Source organism: Perissodus microlepis, chromosome 10 (genome assembly GCF_051167445.1).
Source record: "Perissodus microlepis isolate ML-2025 ecotype Zambia chromosome 10, ASM5116744v1, whole genome shotgun sequence".
In the NCBI taxonomy this organism is placed as follows: Eukaryota; Metazoa; Chordata; class Actinopteri; order Cichliformes; family Cichlidae; genus Perissodus; species Perissodus microlepis.
This window is the reverse complement of record NC_140470.1, coordinates 23,612,559-23,630,128: the sequence shown is the minus strand read 5'-3', so window position 1 is coordinate 23,630,128 and position 17,570 is coordinate 23,612,559. Positions and strand designations below refer to the sequence as shown.

Sequence of the window (17,570 nt, the reverse complement as noted above, 5' to 3'; positions counted from 1 at the left end):
TAGAATTCTTATATCGGGATATGAGATTTTGGTCATATCGCACAGCCCTAGTTTCTCGTGATCGATTTCTCATGATCATCCTCACCCTATGAAGCAAGATCCTGCAATGTAGCCCCTGATTGAGGGTGATTGATAGTCATTTTATATTTCTTTCCATTTCTGAATAATCACACCAACAGGTGTCACCTTCTCACCAAGGTCTACAGTGCAGGGCTACAGTCTTGTCCCTGACTTCCTCTGACAGCTCTTTGGTCTTGGACATGATGGTGGAGAGATTAGAATGGGAGAAATTAATTCTGTACTTTAAAAAAGTGCTTTATGCTTTCTGTAATTGATGACTGATCAAATGATTGTAATATGTTTTCCACTGGGCCACACAGGCAGTCAGTAGGAGCCAGAATTGTGTCTGGGTGGTAGGGGCTTAAATACATATTTCAGTCACTGACATACAAATCAATTCATAACTTTTATATTATGTGTTTTTTAAATTTATTTTTGATTGATATTCTGTCTCTCTTCATCAAAATGGAATTACCATAAAATAAATTAGACACCGATCATTTCTTTGTGAGTGAGCAAACTTAGAAATTCAGCAGGGGATCAAGTAAGTATTTCCCCCGCGCTAAGTTTTCTGCTGACAACTTTAACAGCCAATTTTAATACACTGAATAAAAGAAGTGAAACATGCTATGAGAAAGATGATGCAACATGTGCATTACTTTAGGGGAAATTAACGGGAAAATTAAGGGGGTTGTAAAGTTGAAATATAGCTAAAGGTAAGGCAACTCCGTATTTAGGCAGCAGTGAAAACAGACAGTGGGTGGTGATGGAAATAACAGAGGAAGTAAACTGTGTGGTGAGAATAAATGACAGATGTAGGCTCTGTGTACAATAAAGGATATTAAAAAAAGAACATTTATATCTTTAACTGTTTCAAAAAAAACAAAAACAAAACAGAAATAAACCCACAAGTATTGTGATGTTTGTCATTAACATTGACGTCCACTCACAGGAATTTCTTATTGCCTCTAATGACGTCACAAAGAGCAGAACAACAACAGGAAAGATGAACTTTCACACGTCGATGGTGCGGTGCTTCTGAAGAAAGGCCCAAGGCCACAAGAAAGATTCAAAGTAGCTGATTGATTAAATAAATTTAAAAAAAACTGTAATCACAGCTCTTTCCTTCCTGACCTTTTACTCAAAGTGATGCAGATGACGCAATAACAATCAGAAGCCTGGAGAGTAAGCGAAGTCATCTTAAGGTCAAGAAATCCAGAGGAAATTTGTAACCATAATTTGTTAATTGTTCAACTAAAAGCAAAATAAAAAAAGCATAAACAGAGTTTTGTATAAATGACCTCGTTGTTTAACTGAGCTTCTCTCTCTTTTGTGTAATTTTCATCTTAATGTCTTATTGTATATTATTTACTGAGCTGTGTCATTTTATTTAAGCTATTTCAGTGTTTTGGCTGCTGTAGCACAGAAGCTTTCCAGCTTTCAGGATCGATAATATACGTCTTATCTTATCGGCTACCTGTTTTATATTACTGAGGTTTTGCAGTGGGCCTGCACGTTCTGTGATGCCAATAAAACAATTTCACAGGAGATAAGCAGTCAGGCACAAGTATGTTTTTACATAAACTCTCCAGAAATACATGGGTAAACACAAAGACAACATGCAGCCTCGCCGCAGGACACTTTTAGCCAGTTTCTCAGCTGATTTCAGGCTATTGAGTGGACTAATGTGTTTCACTTCTGATTTATCAATAAAGATTTCCATGTAATGCAAGGCTTTGTTACAGAGGAGCTATATGCAGCCCTGTAGACACACAGAGGACTTAGAGTTTGGTTCGCTGGTGTGTGCTTGGAGAATGCATGCACAGTTGCTGCCCTTGTAGCGTAGTCTCAAACCGGACCAATACGGGGAAGTTCGCATGAAGCCCAAATGGACTCCCACATACTAGCAGACGTTGAAGGCGGGGATTTTATACTCTATTAAACATGCTACAACCTTACCTGGGTGGCAGGTAACCCCATCCCTAACGCTTTTTCACACAGAAAACAAACTCCAAAAGCAGCCACAGCATGAAAATCAATGCATTTTCCCCCCTTGTCGAGGCTGGTGTTATTTTCCTCCATCAGCTGTGATTTTAAAGATTGGAATGACTGGACTGATGATTGAACTGAGGTGAGGATACCATGTTGACAGTCCAAAGCATGAATCATGTTTGTGTCTGACACAAACCGAGCACAGGTGACCAAGATTATAGGAGTCAACTTGAGAAAAGTTTGCAATCTGATACTTCCGTTACAGTGCTAGTGTCACGAAATGCTCCACCAGACTGATGCGGGTAACTTTAGCTGTCGAGATATTAGAAAGGAAATGGATTTTGCCAAAACGTATTCTTTAGAAAAACGACAGATTCTGGCACACTGCTAGCCTCCTCGTGTCAACTTCAATGATAAAACTCAAGGGGAAAGCAAGTACAGAGCAAGTAGCACTTTGTGATTAAATTACTTAAGCATGAGTTAAACTTTTGCTGTGCAAGTCCACTTGGGACCGCTTAGGTAAACGTTATCAGGAGGTTAGTGGGAGGATTCGTGTATACATCAATGTGTGTTCCTGCTTTTTGTGACTATGCAGACTTGTTGGGAAGAATTTGCTTTAACATTTACCAACTACACAAGCACTTAAATAACAGCATTGACTCCTGGGGCGTGCCAGCTGTACGTGTCTGCAATGGAGGCTTAATAGACACATGTAAAGATGAAGGGTCAAAGGCCAAAAAAGCCTCCAGAGACCGAGCACTCAAGAGTTAACATATAAAACCAAAGAAATAGCTCAGGTCCCTTTATTTCCCCTTTAAGCAACGCGCAAAGAGGAAGAAAGGTGCGCCAATCACTGACATCACTGGTGAGGTAACCCCCGAACCTGTGATCAGCTGACAGACAAAAAGAGAAGTGAGGTAAGGTGGCGTGCGTATGCATGCACCACGGTGTTCCTCTGTGGAAGCGTAGCCAAAATAATTCAGGTGAGATGGTCTGAGAAAGGTTAGATGTGGCAGCCAGGTGTTACTGTGTGTTTGTGTGTGTGTAAGTAACAAACAGGTGGCTCAGTCTGTCATTACGGGCTGAGTCACTGTGTTAGACACACACACACAAAGACACACAGACTCTCTAAGCCAGACAAGCGGGAGTGTGTTTGGAGGAAAAAGGGGGATTTCCAGACGGAACAGGCAGGAGATCGCCCGAGGTCTCGCGCTGTCTCACACCTAATCAGAGCCGATAAAAGACTTTTGTTCTCTGTGGTGTTTTTTTTCCAGTCTGTTCTTCACTCTCGTCTCTCGCTCTCAGCCTGTTTCCTCCTCTTTCCTGTTCTCTCTTGGACGTCACCACAGAGGACAAAATCCTTCAATGAATCTCGCACAGACTCTGTAAACTTCAGAGAGTTTATAAATGATTTCCTGAGGAAAATCCAGGCAGCGCTAGAAGACCACTGGATTTCATATCTCCACATCAGGACGACAATTTTAAGGCTCTCAGCAGCATTAAACTGTAACTTCTTTGAACCGTGGGATAGCTACACTGCATGTTGATCTTTTTTTTAGCACCTTTTGCTGTGTTCTGCACATGTCACCATAACAATTTTTGTCTTACTTTGTGACTGACTGTGTTCACAGGGGATCATTAACACTCTTGACTGTTGTTTTACAATGTAAAGCACGGCAAACAAAAAGAAATATTTAGGTTTCTTCACACCCCTCGTTCACAGGCGCGTTTTCATATGAGCGTCTGGTTGTTACTGTGAGCTGAAACTTCTATCTCCAGCGGTGCTCACACTTTACCAAGAAACCACAGAATTACATCAAATAATAACTAAATAAATTTTCTTATAGTTTCATTTCTCTGTAAGTTTCCCCCACTGACATACATGATCACGACTTTAGTCAGCCACCATGTGTGAGAACTCTGCATTTCTCCTCCTCTCCCTTTGTAAGGTTAGAGAGCACTACAGAGTAGCTTTGCATGATTCGAGGGTCAGAATAATGCTTATTTATCTTAATGTTTGCCCTTGGTGCATCAGTTCTCACTGTGTCTGAAACAAGCTGTTTTAAGACAACTTTCTTCTGATTGGCTAAAGGCCTGAACGGCAGGTTTCTGGAGTCTTCATCCATGAAATCACCAATCACTGATTTCATGCAGAGGCAATTTCTTATTTTAAAAAATGAGCGTTAACAGGAGTAATAAGAGTGCTTAGCTCACATGGCTCACATGGACCTTATTTAAGCTTTGGCTATTTTTAACAAGAGTATTCACCGTTCCAGCGAGGTTGCACAAGAACAAAAACCATTGCAATTGCATAAACTCGTTAATCCACATAGCGTGTTTAAAATAAAAAGGAAATCACCAGTAACCTGCATACTTTTGAGGAGCTTGATGAGCCATCTTCTGGGGAACACGTTCAGCAAACGTGGCTGGTAGTTGTGACATCTCGCACTAAAGCGAAATGCTGCACAAACCCACTGTGCCACCCTTCAGGCCCACAGGCAGGTCCAAAACCCGATAGTGTTTTAAATGCCAGGGTGTGTTTGTTTGTGCCTTCCAAACAGAGGAGAGTGTGTGTTTGTATGTGTAGTGCTTGCTAAGGAGAACCTTGTGTGCGCTGCTGCAATGGTTTGTGCGATTGTCACCCTAATTGTTTCCATCTTTTTGTGTGTGTGTGTGTGTATGTGTGGCTGGCTGTCCCTTCAGAAGAGCAGGCCACTTCAGAGAAGCCATGAGACCGCCACAGGCTGACGGAGCTGATGCTGCCACTTCACACACGGAGTGCGTGCCTGTGTCTTTCTATGTGTGTCCATGTTCCAGGCGAGGTGGGGGAGCCAAAAAAGAAATACTGTGTGAGTGCATATGAAAGAGGGAGTGCGCAAAAATATTACTGCATTAAATTTGTAATATTACATTTCTCGTGTGTGCTTCTGGTGAAGTGACAAACGTGTGTGTGTGCTGCATCTGCACAGATGTGACAAATGATGTGTCAACAGCACAAACAGTGTGTATGCGGACCGGGGTTTCAGCGACTATTCGGCAGATGTCCCGAGAACGTCTGTGTTTACTTGCACTTGTGTAGAGAGACTTTTTAAATCTAACTCAGCTCCAAAACTACGCCTGTTTAGCTGCGTCTGCATGCGCAAGCCTCCACTAACAGTGTGTGGACAACGTTTCTATACTAGGTGTGTACGTGTGCTCTCACCTGTCTTCTGGCTCATGTCTGTGGGCAGGTGAGGAGAACTCGGGCTGAAGTGATCGTTGCTGTAGGGCAGGAGGGAGGTCAGCGGGTGCATCCCGTGAGACTGCTGTACCACCGAGACTTTGTTAGACTGTTGATGAGACGACAACAACAACACAAATTAATTCAGATAAAAGAAGAGGTTTGAATATCCTTCAAGAAGCCTGAGAAGTACAAAAAACTGTTTTTGCCTTATGTTAGAACATTTTGCACAATTCACATTTTCCGAGCAAAAATAAAGACTTTTGCATGTGACAGACATAAAAGAGACCCAGGATGATACAATCTAAGATACACCAATTGAAAAGGAAAAAAACCCCAAAAGTATTTGTTTAAGTTTGGCTAATCAAGTTGTCTGGAATCAAGTCAGGAAAACCAGACGTATCTTAATTTGATCACAGAATCTATATTATTCCAATTACAAATAATGTCTGCAAACTGCATTTTGAGATTTTAAGATTCAGAATCAGCCGTTCGGCCCAACGCTGCTGAGCACGATCAAAGAGCTTTGCAATTACACGAGTTTTCCTTTCGTTCATTTGCTTACAAAAGAAATAACAAGATGCAACCAGACATGAAAAGAATTATTTAAAAAAAAAAATCTGCGTTCTCCTCTTAAATAATTCACTGATGGAAGAAGATGCAAATGTTAAGTGTCTCCGAATTTTGGGGGGATTTGCGTGCACTTATACTTCATCCAAGGCTGAAAGAAAAGGAAGAAAGCTGAACATTTTAAACACGGTTTGGAACAAAACAGATGGGCCGTACTTCGCTCACACTGGTTTTCAGTGGAGCGGGGAGGCGGAGGAGGAGGTGCAGGAGGAGGACTATTTGATCGATAAGTCTTTGATGATCAAGTGAGGCTGTGTGTGAGCTTGTTTGCTTTCATGTCTCTGTTTACAAATGGCTTTCAATAACTTACGTGAAATCCAGTTATTACTAATGCTTGCAGCATGCTAGGTGACATACGATATGTCACAGCGGTTTGCAAAGTTGGAAGCAGCTAACCGCCCGGCCTTGGACAGAATTTCACTGCATTCATTTGAAGCAGGCCCTGTGTGGACTGGTATTGTTTTCTTGGGGAGTTTAAATAGTGCCGTTCGGTGTGAGTATCAGTGTGTTTGCGAGCAGGTGGATGTGTGTAAATGTGAGGCTCTGCAGAGGCGCCAATTTTCCTCGGCACGAACATAAAAAAAAAAGAGAGAGAAGTTTTCCAAGCGATTTTATTTTGGACACTGAGATTTATTTGCACAAGCGTGCATGTGTGTGAAGTGTGTAACATCAGCAGTGCAGAGGGCCAGATCTGCTGCTGCTCGCTAGACCCCCCACTGAGTTACAAAGCGAGCACCTTATCACTTAAAGGCAGAGCTTCCACACTGCTACACTGCACATTTAAAACACACTTTAAACCGCTCCTTCCCGATCAATCAGCATCTTAAAGACTCACACTGACCACACGCGTGCGCACACACGTGCGGAAACGGACCCTCATGTGTATGCTGCACGACCGGCAGCGGAGCTCAGATCAAACTGCTACACCGCTTTTTAATGCCGTGAAAACAAAACTGGCTGCTTCTGTTCTCAAGAGCCGAAGGGGAGGTGTGAGGATGGGGCTGGTGATAGTGGTGGTGGGGGGGAAGAAGTGCAGGGGAGCAGGTAGCATAGTAGGAAGGTGAAATGTGGTGATAATATGACCTGCATTCATAACGATCTGAAGAAACAGTGAGACGGAGGACAAACCTCGTGGTTTAAGGATTGTACAAAAAGCCTCTTTCATCACCTTAGAGGCCGAGAACAAAGACAAGAGAATGAAATCAGCAGGCGTTAAACACTGAGTAGGTTTTAAGGTTATGACCTGGCAGACCAGTATTTTATCAATGAAGATGGGCAGGGGAGCTGCATCGCCTTGCTGGTTCGCATGTCATGTGGTTAATCATGTGGGGTCGAAGACGGAAAGGGGACTGTCTGCAGTTCGCCAGCTCAGGATGGATGTGTGAAAACACAGAGGACTGCACAGCTGGTCTTGTGAAGGTTGGACATTAACACTGCATCAGCTCAAAGAAGGTGACTGCATTGGCCCTTTCAAGTTAGAGATGGGAAACTGACATTTATGGGAACAAGAAAGTAACTCTGAGACAAAACAGACAGACGTGGATACAAAAAGTTGCTTCTGGAAAGAAATTGTTTTTTTAGTTTAATGTGGCTGGCCATCTATTTGAAAATATAAGTTAAATTATTAATTTGTGTTCTTTTCCACATTTTCTAAATGCTAAAAATCTCCATTAAGGCATTCTACTTCTTATGACTCACTGGGGTCAGATTTTCTCAAACATCTGTCTTTTAATGACCCTTCTGCTGCTTTGATGGCGTTTTCATTCCCAGAAACACCAATCAGCCACACTGTTACAAACCCCAGCCAACTACCGGATAGATCTGGACTGCACTGAGGGTTGCACTGTGGCGAATCCTCCGGTTGTTAAAAGAGTGATTTGAGGCGTCTGACGGCTGAGTCAAAACTTTTTGCTTTCTGTCTTTTCCTGCTACTCTCGGTTTGTGCTGGTCAGACTCCCTTATGTCCGTTTGCCGGTCTGCAACACGCGCACTGCGGTGCAGGGAAATGGTCACGTGTGTGCTCACGGTCACACGCTCACGTGTCATTGGCGTGGAAACTCCTCACTGTGAGTGAAGAAAGTTCACTCACAGCAAAGTTCACCAAAGTAAACCACAGGGGGAACCACCACGCAAATTATTTGTAACAACAAACCTAATCAGACACTTAAATCACCCTCGACCTCTTTAGCTAAAGCTAAAACTATTCAGTACTGTGAGGCAGCCACAAGCCAGCAGCCTCGGTATGAGCAATGGATTGAAGCAGTTATGAGGAAATTATGGAGATGACCAAAAAAAGGGAAAAGGGTCAATGTCCCGTTAGCTTGTCATGTTATAAATATACTGGAATACAATGTAAGTACCTAAGATTTGTTTTGTTCTATAAATCTGATGCAGTTCCTTTTGTTCGGTGTTTATTTTCTGATGTTTCATTGAGAGACGGGAGCGGTAACTTTCTGCAATTTGGAAAAAACTGTAATTTTTTGATTTAGAAAATAATATTTTGCATTGAAGAAAAGCTGCGTTGTCATAGATCTTACAACGAACCAGCCAAGAAAATTGCAAAAATTGGCTTTGTGAAGCGGCAGGGCACCCTGTTGTGCTAAACAAAGCCCTCTGCTGTAAGGCAAAGCTTTTCTTCAATGACAATGATGAGTCCACATGTCAGATGAATGTCAAGGTTTCCCAGCAGAACTTTGCATTCAAATAAGATGATCAATGTTCTTCGACGTCGCCTCTCTGTGAAGTTATTGATGTGGTTGATTTGCATAAATCGTCTCTTGTTATCAACACATTTTATGAGCGACACACAACTCTATCCAAGGAAAAGGAAGCAATTTATTTTTGCATTTTTTCTTCACATTCAGCAGTATCACTGACATTTTGCAGGGAAAATCCCCAAACGATGCAACTGGCACCGGCGGTGAGTGGCATAAGAATGCGGAGGTTCTCAAACTGCACCGGGTGTAAAACTACTGCCTGGATGACCTAGTGGAAAAATATGGAGCGCTGTGTCGAATGAATGTGATTTATGCGGGGAAAATAAACAAGAGTTTGCAAAGATAGCATGCTGATTTTTTTTTTTTCTTCTTTCTCTCTTCACTAAAATTGAATTTGGGTCCTTTTTTATTCACAAGGGTTGATATGAACTGTAGGGTTAGATGAGGCCTTTGGTTGGGGGAAAACTAGAAAAAGTTTCAGAACTGGTATAGCTGGTAAAAAGGTTGCATGACATTAAAAAAAACTTTTCCTGTAATAGGAGTCAAAACCACAAGTAAGGCAATGAATGTTCATGAGCACCAACAAAACTCTACATGATTCTTCACGTTACAGAAAAAAGACCGCCTGGGACAGAAACGCAGAGGCTAAATAACATCAGTACTCCGCAAGTGTGACTTTTCTGCACACAAATCACACTCGCATACAGTTTGCGTACAGACACATACGTACATCTTCTGCTTCTCGGCAGATCCTTCGCATATGGGGCGACACACGCGCACACGCACGCACACATACGCACATGTGCTCAGGGCTGCTAGGAGCCTTCAAAAGTAGCTGTGGCTCTGTTTCACGTGCTGAGGTTGATTTAGCCGTTTTGCTGTAACATTATAGCCGCAAAATCGTCCATTTATGTTTCCTCTCTTCCTTGGGGTAATTAGCCGGCCTTGAAGTGGCTTTCGCTGTGCCTTCCTTTTTTTACACACACTCAGGGAGGCTGACTGAGAGCACTCATTTAACCCATAATTATCAACCCCTCTGTGTTTAAAAAAAAAAAAAAAAAAAAAACCCAACCCCCCGCACGCACACATAACTTACACATAATTACCTTTGCTGAAACAGACAAGCGTGTACATGCATGTGTGGGACACACACATGCAAAAGACATCTCTGAGACTGTAAACCTGCAGCTATGTTTTTGGTAAATTGGAGAAAGAAAAAAAAGGAAAAGAAATAGACACACATGTGTCGGTGCACACGCGCAGACAAACAGATGAGGGAAAAGTTCATTCACCCTTTAATTTGCAACAGTTGAGTTACCCACCACTTCAGACTGAGATACATCCAAGCGTTATAAATTTATGGTACAGATCAATATTAAATACAGAGGGAAGGGGGGGGGGGGAGTTAACTGTGGCCAACTCAACCCTGAGTTTATTTCTTTAATAGGAAAATAACATGCATATGGGCCCTTTCGCCTATAGAAAGTGCTGATCATAACTCAAGGCCAGTCTGTGGTCTTATCAGATACCCAGAATCTGTGTTGCCGGGAAACAATGTCAGCCACGCCCTCTTTCTGCGGTGACTGACCAGGTGGGTGCACCTAAAAATGCATAGCTGTGCATACATTTATCTCTCGGTGCATTCATATCCCCTCTTCTGCTGATTTAATCTGCATTCACTGCTGATGGGAGTTTGTTGTGGTGTGCAGCAACGCTTCTAAACTCACTACTTTTAAAAAGAGACATGCAGGTAAACTTGCAGTTTAGTGTGAGGACGCTCAAAAGGAATCTCTTACTGTGGTTTCAAGAACCACCTGTAACCGTGTCACTATGCCAGGATGCGTTTTGGCGCACGTCTCACGAAACACGAGTTCCTGCTGCAGCGGCGGAGCTCTGGTTAAACCGGGTGAACTACATCAATCGACCGGCCGTGCGCGAGAAGAAACTCGGTGTCGAACCCCAGCGAGAACGGCTGCGCTGAATAATAAAGCTCCTATTTGTTGATTACATCAAAGATTTAAATACTTCAAAGAGGCGATTACTTTAAAAAATTACAATTAGACAGCACCACCTTTTTAAGTGCGTCAGGAAATCGTGAACGTGGTCCTCAGTGTCTCTGTAGTCTCATTTCACTTGAAAGGCCTTTGAATTATCAGCATATTGTTGCTGCCTTTTATCTCCTCTCTATTTGAACAGAAATCTGCGGCTGAATACAAGAGTTAATGGGATCCCAGACATCACTTGTTTGTAATGACGGCCCTCCACCTTGACCCTCGCACACGGAAGCATCTCGCATACACACGTGTGCAAAGAAACACACAGACACACGCACACGCCTTGATTCAGAAGATCTTATAGTGGGGGAAAAACCCTCCTTTAATGTATTCTTTAGTTTTCAGATGACACACTAAGTAGCTCCGTCTCTTTATATTTGCAATTAAAGAGATGAAATTAAAGCCTCCTCTCACTCGAGAGTGCTTTTGAGTTTAATGTCTTTAATCTCACATTTCATGGAGATTGCACTTTCAAAACGTTCATTCACTCTTTCTTTCACTGTCACCCTTTGCCCTGGCGTAGCGGAAATTTGAAAAAAGAAGGTATAAATGATTAAATAGAAGGTATGGACAGTAGAGCTGATGCGATCCTTTCAAGTGGCTGCAATCAAACTGTTGTGCAGAAGCTTTCTTATGATGCTATCAAATGAGTTGAGATTTTACTGACTAGATACAGATACAAATCTGACAACTGACAAACTTTATATTCACAGTCGGTTTTATATTATGCTACAGTGTCATTTCCACTTTCTGTGGTTTATGACCACTAAATTCTTGAAGGCTAAGGAATACTGATACTAATCAAGCCTTTGTCATTTTAATTTGGGTCATTCTCGCTCTGGATGGAGCAAAAGGAAAGTGAAAATTGAAGAACTGAGCTTTTGTTTGGAACGATCCGGCTATGAGAGAATAAACTGGAGGAGAAGCCGGGATTATTTATGCTGCGTGGAAGCTAAAGCCGTCTCCAGCAGTTTGATGCAGAAGCAACACACCGAGGTTTTGTTACCTATGATCATTTCATACTGATTAAGCAGTGCATTTGAATTTTTTTCCAACTATCAAAGACGCATAGCTTTGCACAGAGAGGTCAGAGGGCAAGGTCGACCGTCTCGAGCATAACACGCACCAGACGCACCAGACACGCTCTCACTACGCGAATGACTTTGGGTTTATGGGTGAACAGGAGCAGGGGGGGAGATTAAAAAAACCTGAGCGTAAAGGCGCGGTAAAATTCCCCGCACCTGCATGCAGAGAGCAAGTGCAAAACAGAGAAGCACTACAGAAAAAAAGAGACAGAAAAAAAATGAGAAAGAGGGAACATGAGGTGGCAGTGCCTCACTAGAGACCAGAGAATTTGTGTTTGTTTGATCCCATGGAAAGTCCTGCCCTAGATCTGACTTGATTTTCAGATGAGATTAATGTACGTGCATGAAAACGCACGCAGCTATACGAAATGTATAACAATTCTGAAACTGGCCTGTGTGTGTTTGAGCACACGATTATGATTAATGTGTTTCTGCAAAAGAAACGGCCGACAGAATTTTGACGAACCGCCAGAAAGTCTTACTTTCTGCACGGAGACTGAAATTTACACAAATCTACAAGAGAGGATGCACACATACACACGTTTTTAGCTTCCAGAATATTTAACCTCGCGAAACATTTAATTTACGCATTCAATCTCCTTGCGGTATCAAATACTTCAGCAGGTTTTGACAACCCTCTTCCGTCGTTGCTCGAGCAAAGCAGACAATCCTGCCTTCCACACAGTACAGTTACATGCAGCGCATTATTAAATATAATGCCACCCAGATAACTTATTTATTTACTTTTTGAAAACAAGTCTGCAAACAGTTTATTGCCAGCAAGTGTTTCAGCGAGCATCACGTGCAGACCTGATGTCAGTACCTTTTCTCTATCTGCTCTGCACAGTACATTTACGGAGCACAGTTGTCGCACCCTCTCCTCTGCCATCGAGCCACCCTCCTCTGCCCTTCTTGACCCCCCCCCCAAAACCCTTCCCACCCCAGCAGTCAATCCTGAGTAGCGAGCACTCTGTAGGTCCCCCCAATCTGGAAGTCATTGCCTTCTCCCAAGTCAGGAGCCGAAAATGAGAGCCTCTTAGTAGGAGGTTTGGGCAACATCAAAGCCTAGGCAACCATAACAACGCAGCTATGTTTAAAAAAGGACCAAACACCCCCCACCAACACCACAACAAGCCCGCCCACTCCCCAATTACACACACATACGAGCACACACACACACATCAATACTCGTATACATGCATGAATGCATGTAAGCATGGACACGCCTAGTGGAGTGCATGTAAGTACACACATGCTGTTGCACACTGTCGTCCACTGCTGCCACACACCGCTGGAACATCTGGGCTGTGGCCAGGATGAATCAGTAAGCAGCAGACAGAAATATTTGTACGCATGTGTGTCCATATGTATTACTATGCATATTAAATTTTAAAGCTAAATGTAAAAATAAATGAAAACGATGATTTCAGTGTCAGGATGGGAGCTTGATTTGAAACGTGAGGGCTGATTTTCCGGTTGTTAAGGAGGATCGAAGAGCAAGAAACAAAACACGTTTTCTTTGGGGTTTTGCATTAGTATTAATCTAAATACGAAGAGATGGAAAAGATGCATATGATCTTTTATGTTTTTATGCTGTTTTCTCACATTCTGAGCTAGTCTCAACTTCAGCAGCAGTACACATCCCCCAACCTTCTATTTCCTTTTTTTCCCCCTGTCTGCAGATTTGACTATATACCATTTAGAGCCCAATTTTTAGAACCTTTTAGTCCCTTTTTTTTGCTCTTTACGGTATTTTGTTTCTATTTTGCAGAGACTGGATGGCTATGGCTCGAGAGGTACAGCAGGTCATCTACTAATTGAAAGGTTGGTGCTCCAGTCTGCATGCCAAAGTATCCTGAGGCAGGACGTTGCACCCGTAGCTCCTGATGCATTCACTGGAGTGTGTGTGAATGTGAGATAGAAACCCCTTAGATGTAGAAAAAAGTGAATGAGACACATTGTATAAAAAAAGCACTTAAAAATGAAAAGAGCTACATAAGAAGCCGTCTTTATCCATCTTTCCTTCATCCTTGTCTTTAGATTTATGTACATAATGCAAACTAATTATTCATTTCACATATTTAAAAATACAAATGATAAAAATAATAACTATTACTATTTTTTATCTTATTCCCCATCAGGTCCCCCTAACTACAACCTTTCCTTCCACTTCTACCACTGCTACTTCCACTCCTAATATTTATACATAATAATAGGACCTCTAATATTTGTCTAATCTTCGCCCATATTTGCTCCTGTTGAACATCCTTTTTTTGATTCACGATTCACGTCGTATGTTTAAGAGTGACGAGCTTCCCACAAGAAAAGTTTTGTTCATTTCTTTTGTTCGTCAGCGGCCCTAGGAGGAGAATAAGTGACGGCGGCAGCAGTACTAGTTGTTCAGGCTGTAGCACTGCCTAAGCTTGCCAAGCAGCCGAGATGGGACGTGTAGGGAGATTCGCTGTAGCATCGCAGTGAGGCAGCGCTCTGCTGCAGTTGGCTCCGGGCCCTGGATATGACAGGGTGCAAAATGAAATTCGACTGCTGTGATGGCATTTAGAGATGAGTTATCACTCTCTTAATGAGTGGACGGAGACAGACAAGCGGGCAACTTTCTCCTTCAGACTGTGGCGGCAGTTTCACTGCACAAATTACCTCTAATGATTGGTCATACAGAGAGCTAATTAATGGTGTACTTGTTTATTTCGATCAGAGCGTTCCGCAATCAACGAGTTGTTTGTGACATCCCGGCGATAGTTTGCAACAAAAATATTGACACACGGAGTCGGCAGGAAATGAGGCGACCACGCAAGGCATAAATCCTCTTTGACACGCACTTCCTCCAGGGTTTTGGTTCACTCGAACAATACATACTACGACTACTTCAGGCCGCAGCCCTGTTTGTCCGTCTTGTGGGAGCCTGTTAGCAGAAGCAAAAAAATGTAGCGGTTTGATAAGAGCATTGTCAGAAAAGGCGTCTTTGTTTGCATTTACTGTCAGCCAAGCCAGACGGGATTGTTCCCGATCTGTAACTTCGATGTGTTTATCTGACCTGATTTATCTAGTGGCTTTGGTGATGGACTTTTTTTTTTTAACCCACTCATCAAGATGTAAACAAAGCCAAGAAAGTGACCTTTTGGAGAATCTCCTACCTACTGTACTGGTTGAGACTTGAGATCTTTAGTTTTTTTATGATTTTTTTTCTTCTTCTCAAAGATCCCCAAAGTGTGATACTGATCCCGTCTGCAGGTTTATGTGGTCCCGTCCCCCCCTGCTGAGATGACTGAGCGAGTCTGTCGCTCACTCATTGTGAAACCTTTCCTCTATGGCTGCAGAGCACAGCTTTCACTCAGCCTAAATACCAGACCATGTGCCCAAATGGGAAATGCCGCCACACATGAAAAAACCCCTGCAGTGACGCGCTTCCTTTGTGCCAGTATCTATTTATTACACAAATATGGCCACCCAATACCACATTAAAAGACTCTCACAGGTCATAGTGAAAACACTTCCCCCTCGCCCCTCCTTTTTAGATGAAGAGCGATTCAGCGGCTCTCTCAATTACTCTGATTCTTTCTCGCTAATTCCTTTTTTGGTTTCAAGAAAAGATTTACTAAATCTTGTGATTATCAATCGAAACATCGCTCCAGCGAATCGAGAAATCTCTGTATGTCACTACTTGAAAACCGGCTGTTCGGCGCGTTTCGCTCTTGACGGCTACACTGCTGGGAGCTCAAGTAAGCGCAGTGGTGAAACTTAATGGTTTAAGTGATGGGTGGGCTTAAAGTAAAGAAGTGAAAAATGTGCATTTTAGTGTGCATTTGGATGGCTACCTCATAATGAACTCCTAACTCAACTACTTAAGTTTAAAGCTACAAAACACTCCTCAGAATGTCTTTTGACACATGAAGGGGGAAAATGCTGATTTCAGTTTGTTTTTTGTCTCACCTACAATTTTCTAATGTTACGCATCACGCATTGCCACTTGAAAATAAAATGTTCTGCTATCAGCTCTGGACATTTTATTCCACTTTGTGAACTTTTTATGTCTTTAATGTCCGATCTGTTAATTGGAGAAACAGCTTACAGCTCTAACACTGCTGACCAGTAACCAGTTTCTGCAAGAAAAAGACTTTAAAACACTGCTTTCCTTGCCAACTTCTTTGCAGAGAGTGCTCACCATATATGCCAGCCAATGAGAATCTATTTAAAAGCTATTAAAGTTGTCATAATGTGCTTTTCTAATCCCTGGCACACACTACACAAATTCACTGAAGATGCTGGATGTGGTCAACATATAGAAAGTCAAAGATCAGGCTTTACAATGCTCTAAATGTTTAACCTTCTCTTATATCTGTGTGATGTCCCCCCCCCCCCCCAAGTTTGTGAAGGACAGCCAATCACAATTAAAGCTGCTTACAGTTAAGGGGGAGTCAAATCCCTTACAAAGTGAGAGGGTACAACAAAGGCAAATATAGGATAAATAGGGATTATTTTGAACTTTGAATCATGCAAAGCTACGCTAGTATCTGGAAATGAACACAATTGTGTACTTTAAAGACTTAAATAACACACAAACATACACTTTTTTTCCTGAAATGCACTATAATATATATAAGACGTTTCCCTTCCAGCACACGCAACTTTCATGTGTTGTGTCTGTATTTGTGGTGTCGGGGCGTTGACGAGGGGGTCATACATGGCTGACTCTACATATAAGCCAACTGCTTTTGAGTGAAGTTTTTGGGGAAGCGGGCGACTCAATCAGCTTACATGCTTTCTGCCCTCCGGGTCACCGGTTTGCTTCACATGTACGGTGCTTTCTGTCTGATCTGCCGCTTTGATGTTTCTATCGAAATCATCTCATCCCTGTGGCGTTTGTGTTATGGGACATATTGAAGGCCACGCAAAAGAAATAACCGGCGGGCAGAGCGCGCTGAATGGCCTTAACATCCCCCAAACCCAAACAGAAATATTTATTTTTATTTACATGCACACTTGCGCTCTATGGGTGATTTGGCAAATATGAAGGGATATCTACTTTTTTGAAAAGTGAGAAGTTTTTGCACAAATTTACATTTGATTTGTATAATATATTTCCCTTTTTATTGCTGTGAAAACACAAAGTAAAACACTGACCAGAACCAGAAAAAGTTTTCTTAGTGGCATTACTTTCTCATATTGTTGAATTTGAACATTTAATGAAAAAAAGGCTGATTTTTTTGTTTTCCTTGAAGTTGCTCACTCTTTGTTGTATAGATGTGTTGTTTGATAGAACAAACCAAATGTTTATTTATTGGAGTTCTACAAGGTCAAGGGTTTTTTTAAAGAAAAGAAAATTATTACAACTAAGGATGTCACTAATAATTATTACAATCATCTGCAAAGATTAAACAATTTACAATGAAAAACACTCATTTTATTTCAAAAACAGAACTCAGTCATTTTCTTTTGAAAGCTTCTTCTACTTAACAAATGGCACAAAATATATTATAGCAAATTCATTTTGCTATATGTCATTATATGTCATACGGGAAGGTATTTATCTAAACCATTGGAAACCTCAAAAATCAAGTTTTCAAGAATAACAAAATACCAAACACCGTTAACTGATTATTCATACAGCTTTATGTATATTTTCTTTTTAATCACCTAATGAATCACTGCAGCTTTGCCTGTCTGTTCATGGAAATAAACATGAAACGGATTATTTCCACGACCATACACTTCTGGCTTTCATGCTACCAGCTAGACGAGAAGATTGGTTTCTTATCTTATCTCATAAGTGCTGAGCTAAAAACAGCTAAAGAAG

The 17,570-nt window shown here is 41.9% G+C and overlaps 1 protein-coding gene across 4 annotated transcripts in view; it reads right to left on the bottom strand.

Moving 5' to 3' along the window:
- tcf7 (transcription factor 7) overlaps nucleotides 1-17,570 on the bottom strand; it is a 74,175-nt gene that overhangs the window by 26,572 nt on the left and 30,033 nt on the right. For all 4 annotated transcript variants that reach the window (XM_084940733.1, XM_084940734.1, XM_084940735.1 and 1 more), the window contains exon 4: nucleotides 5,255-5,381. In XM_084940733.1, the coding sequence (XP_084796859.1) occupies nucleotides 5,255-5,381 (127 nt within the window). The remainder of the gene's footprint in view (nucleotides 1-5,254; nucleotides 5,382-17,570) is intronic.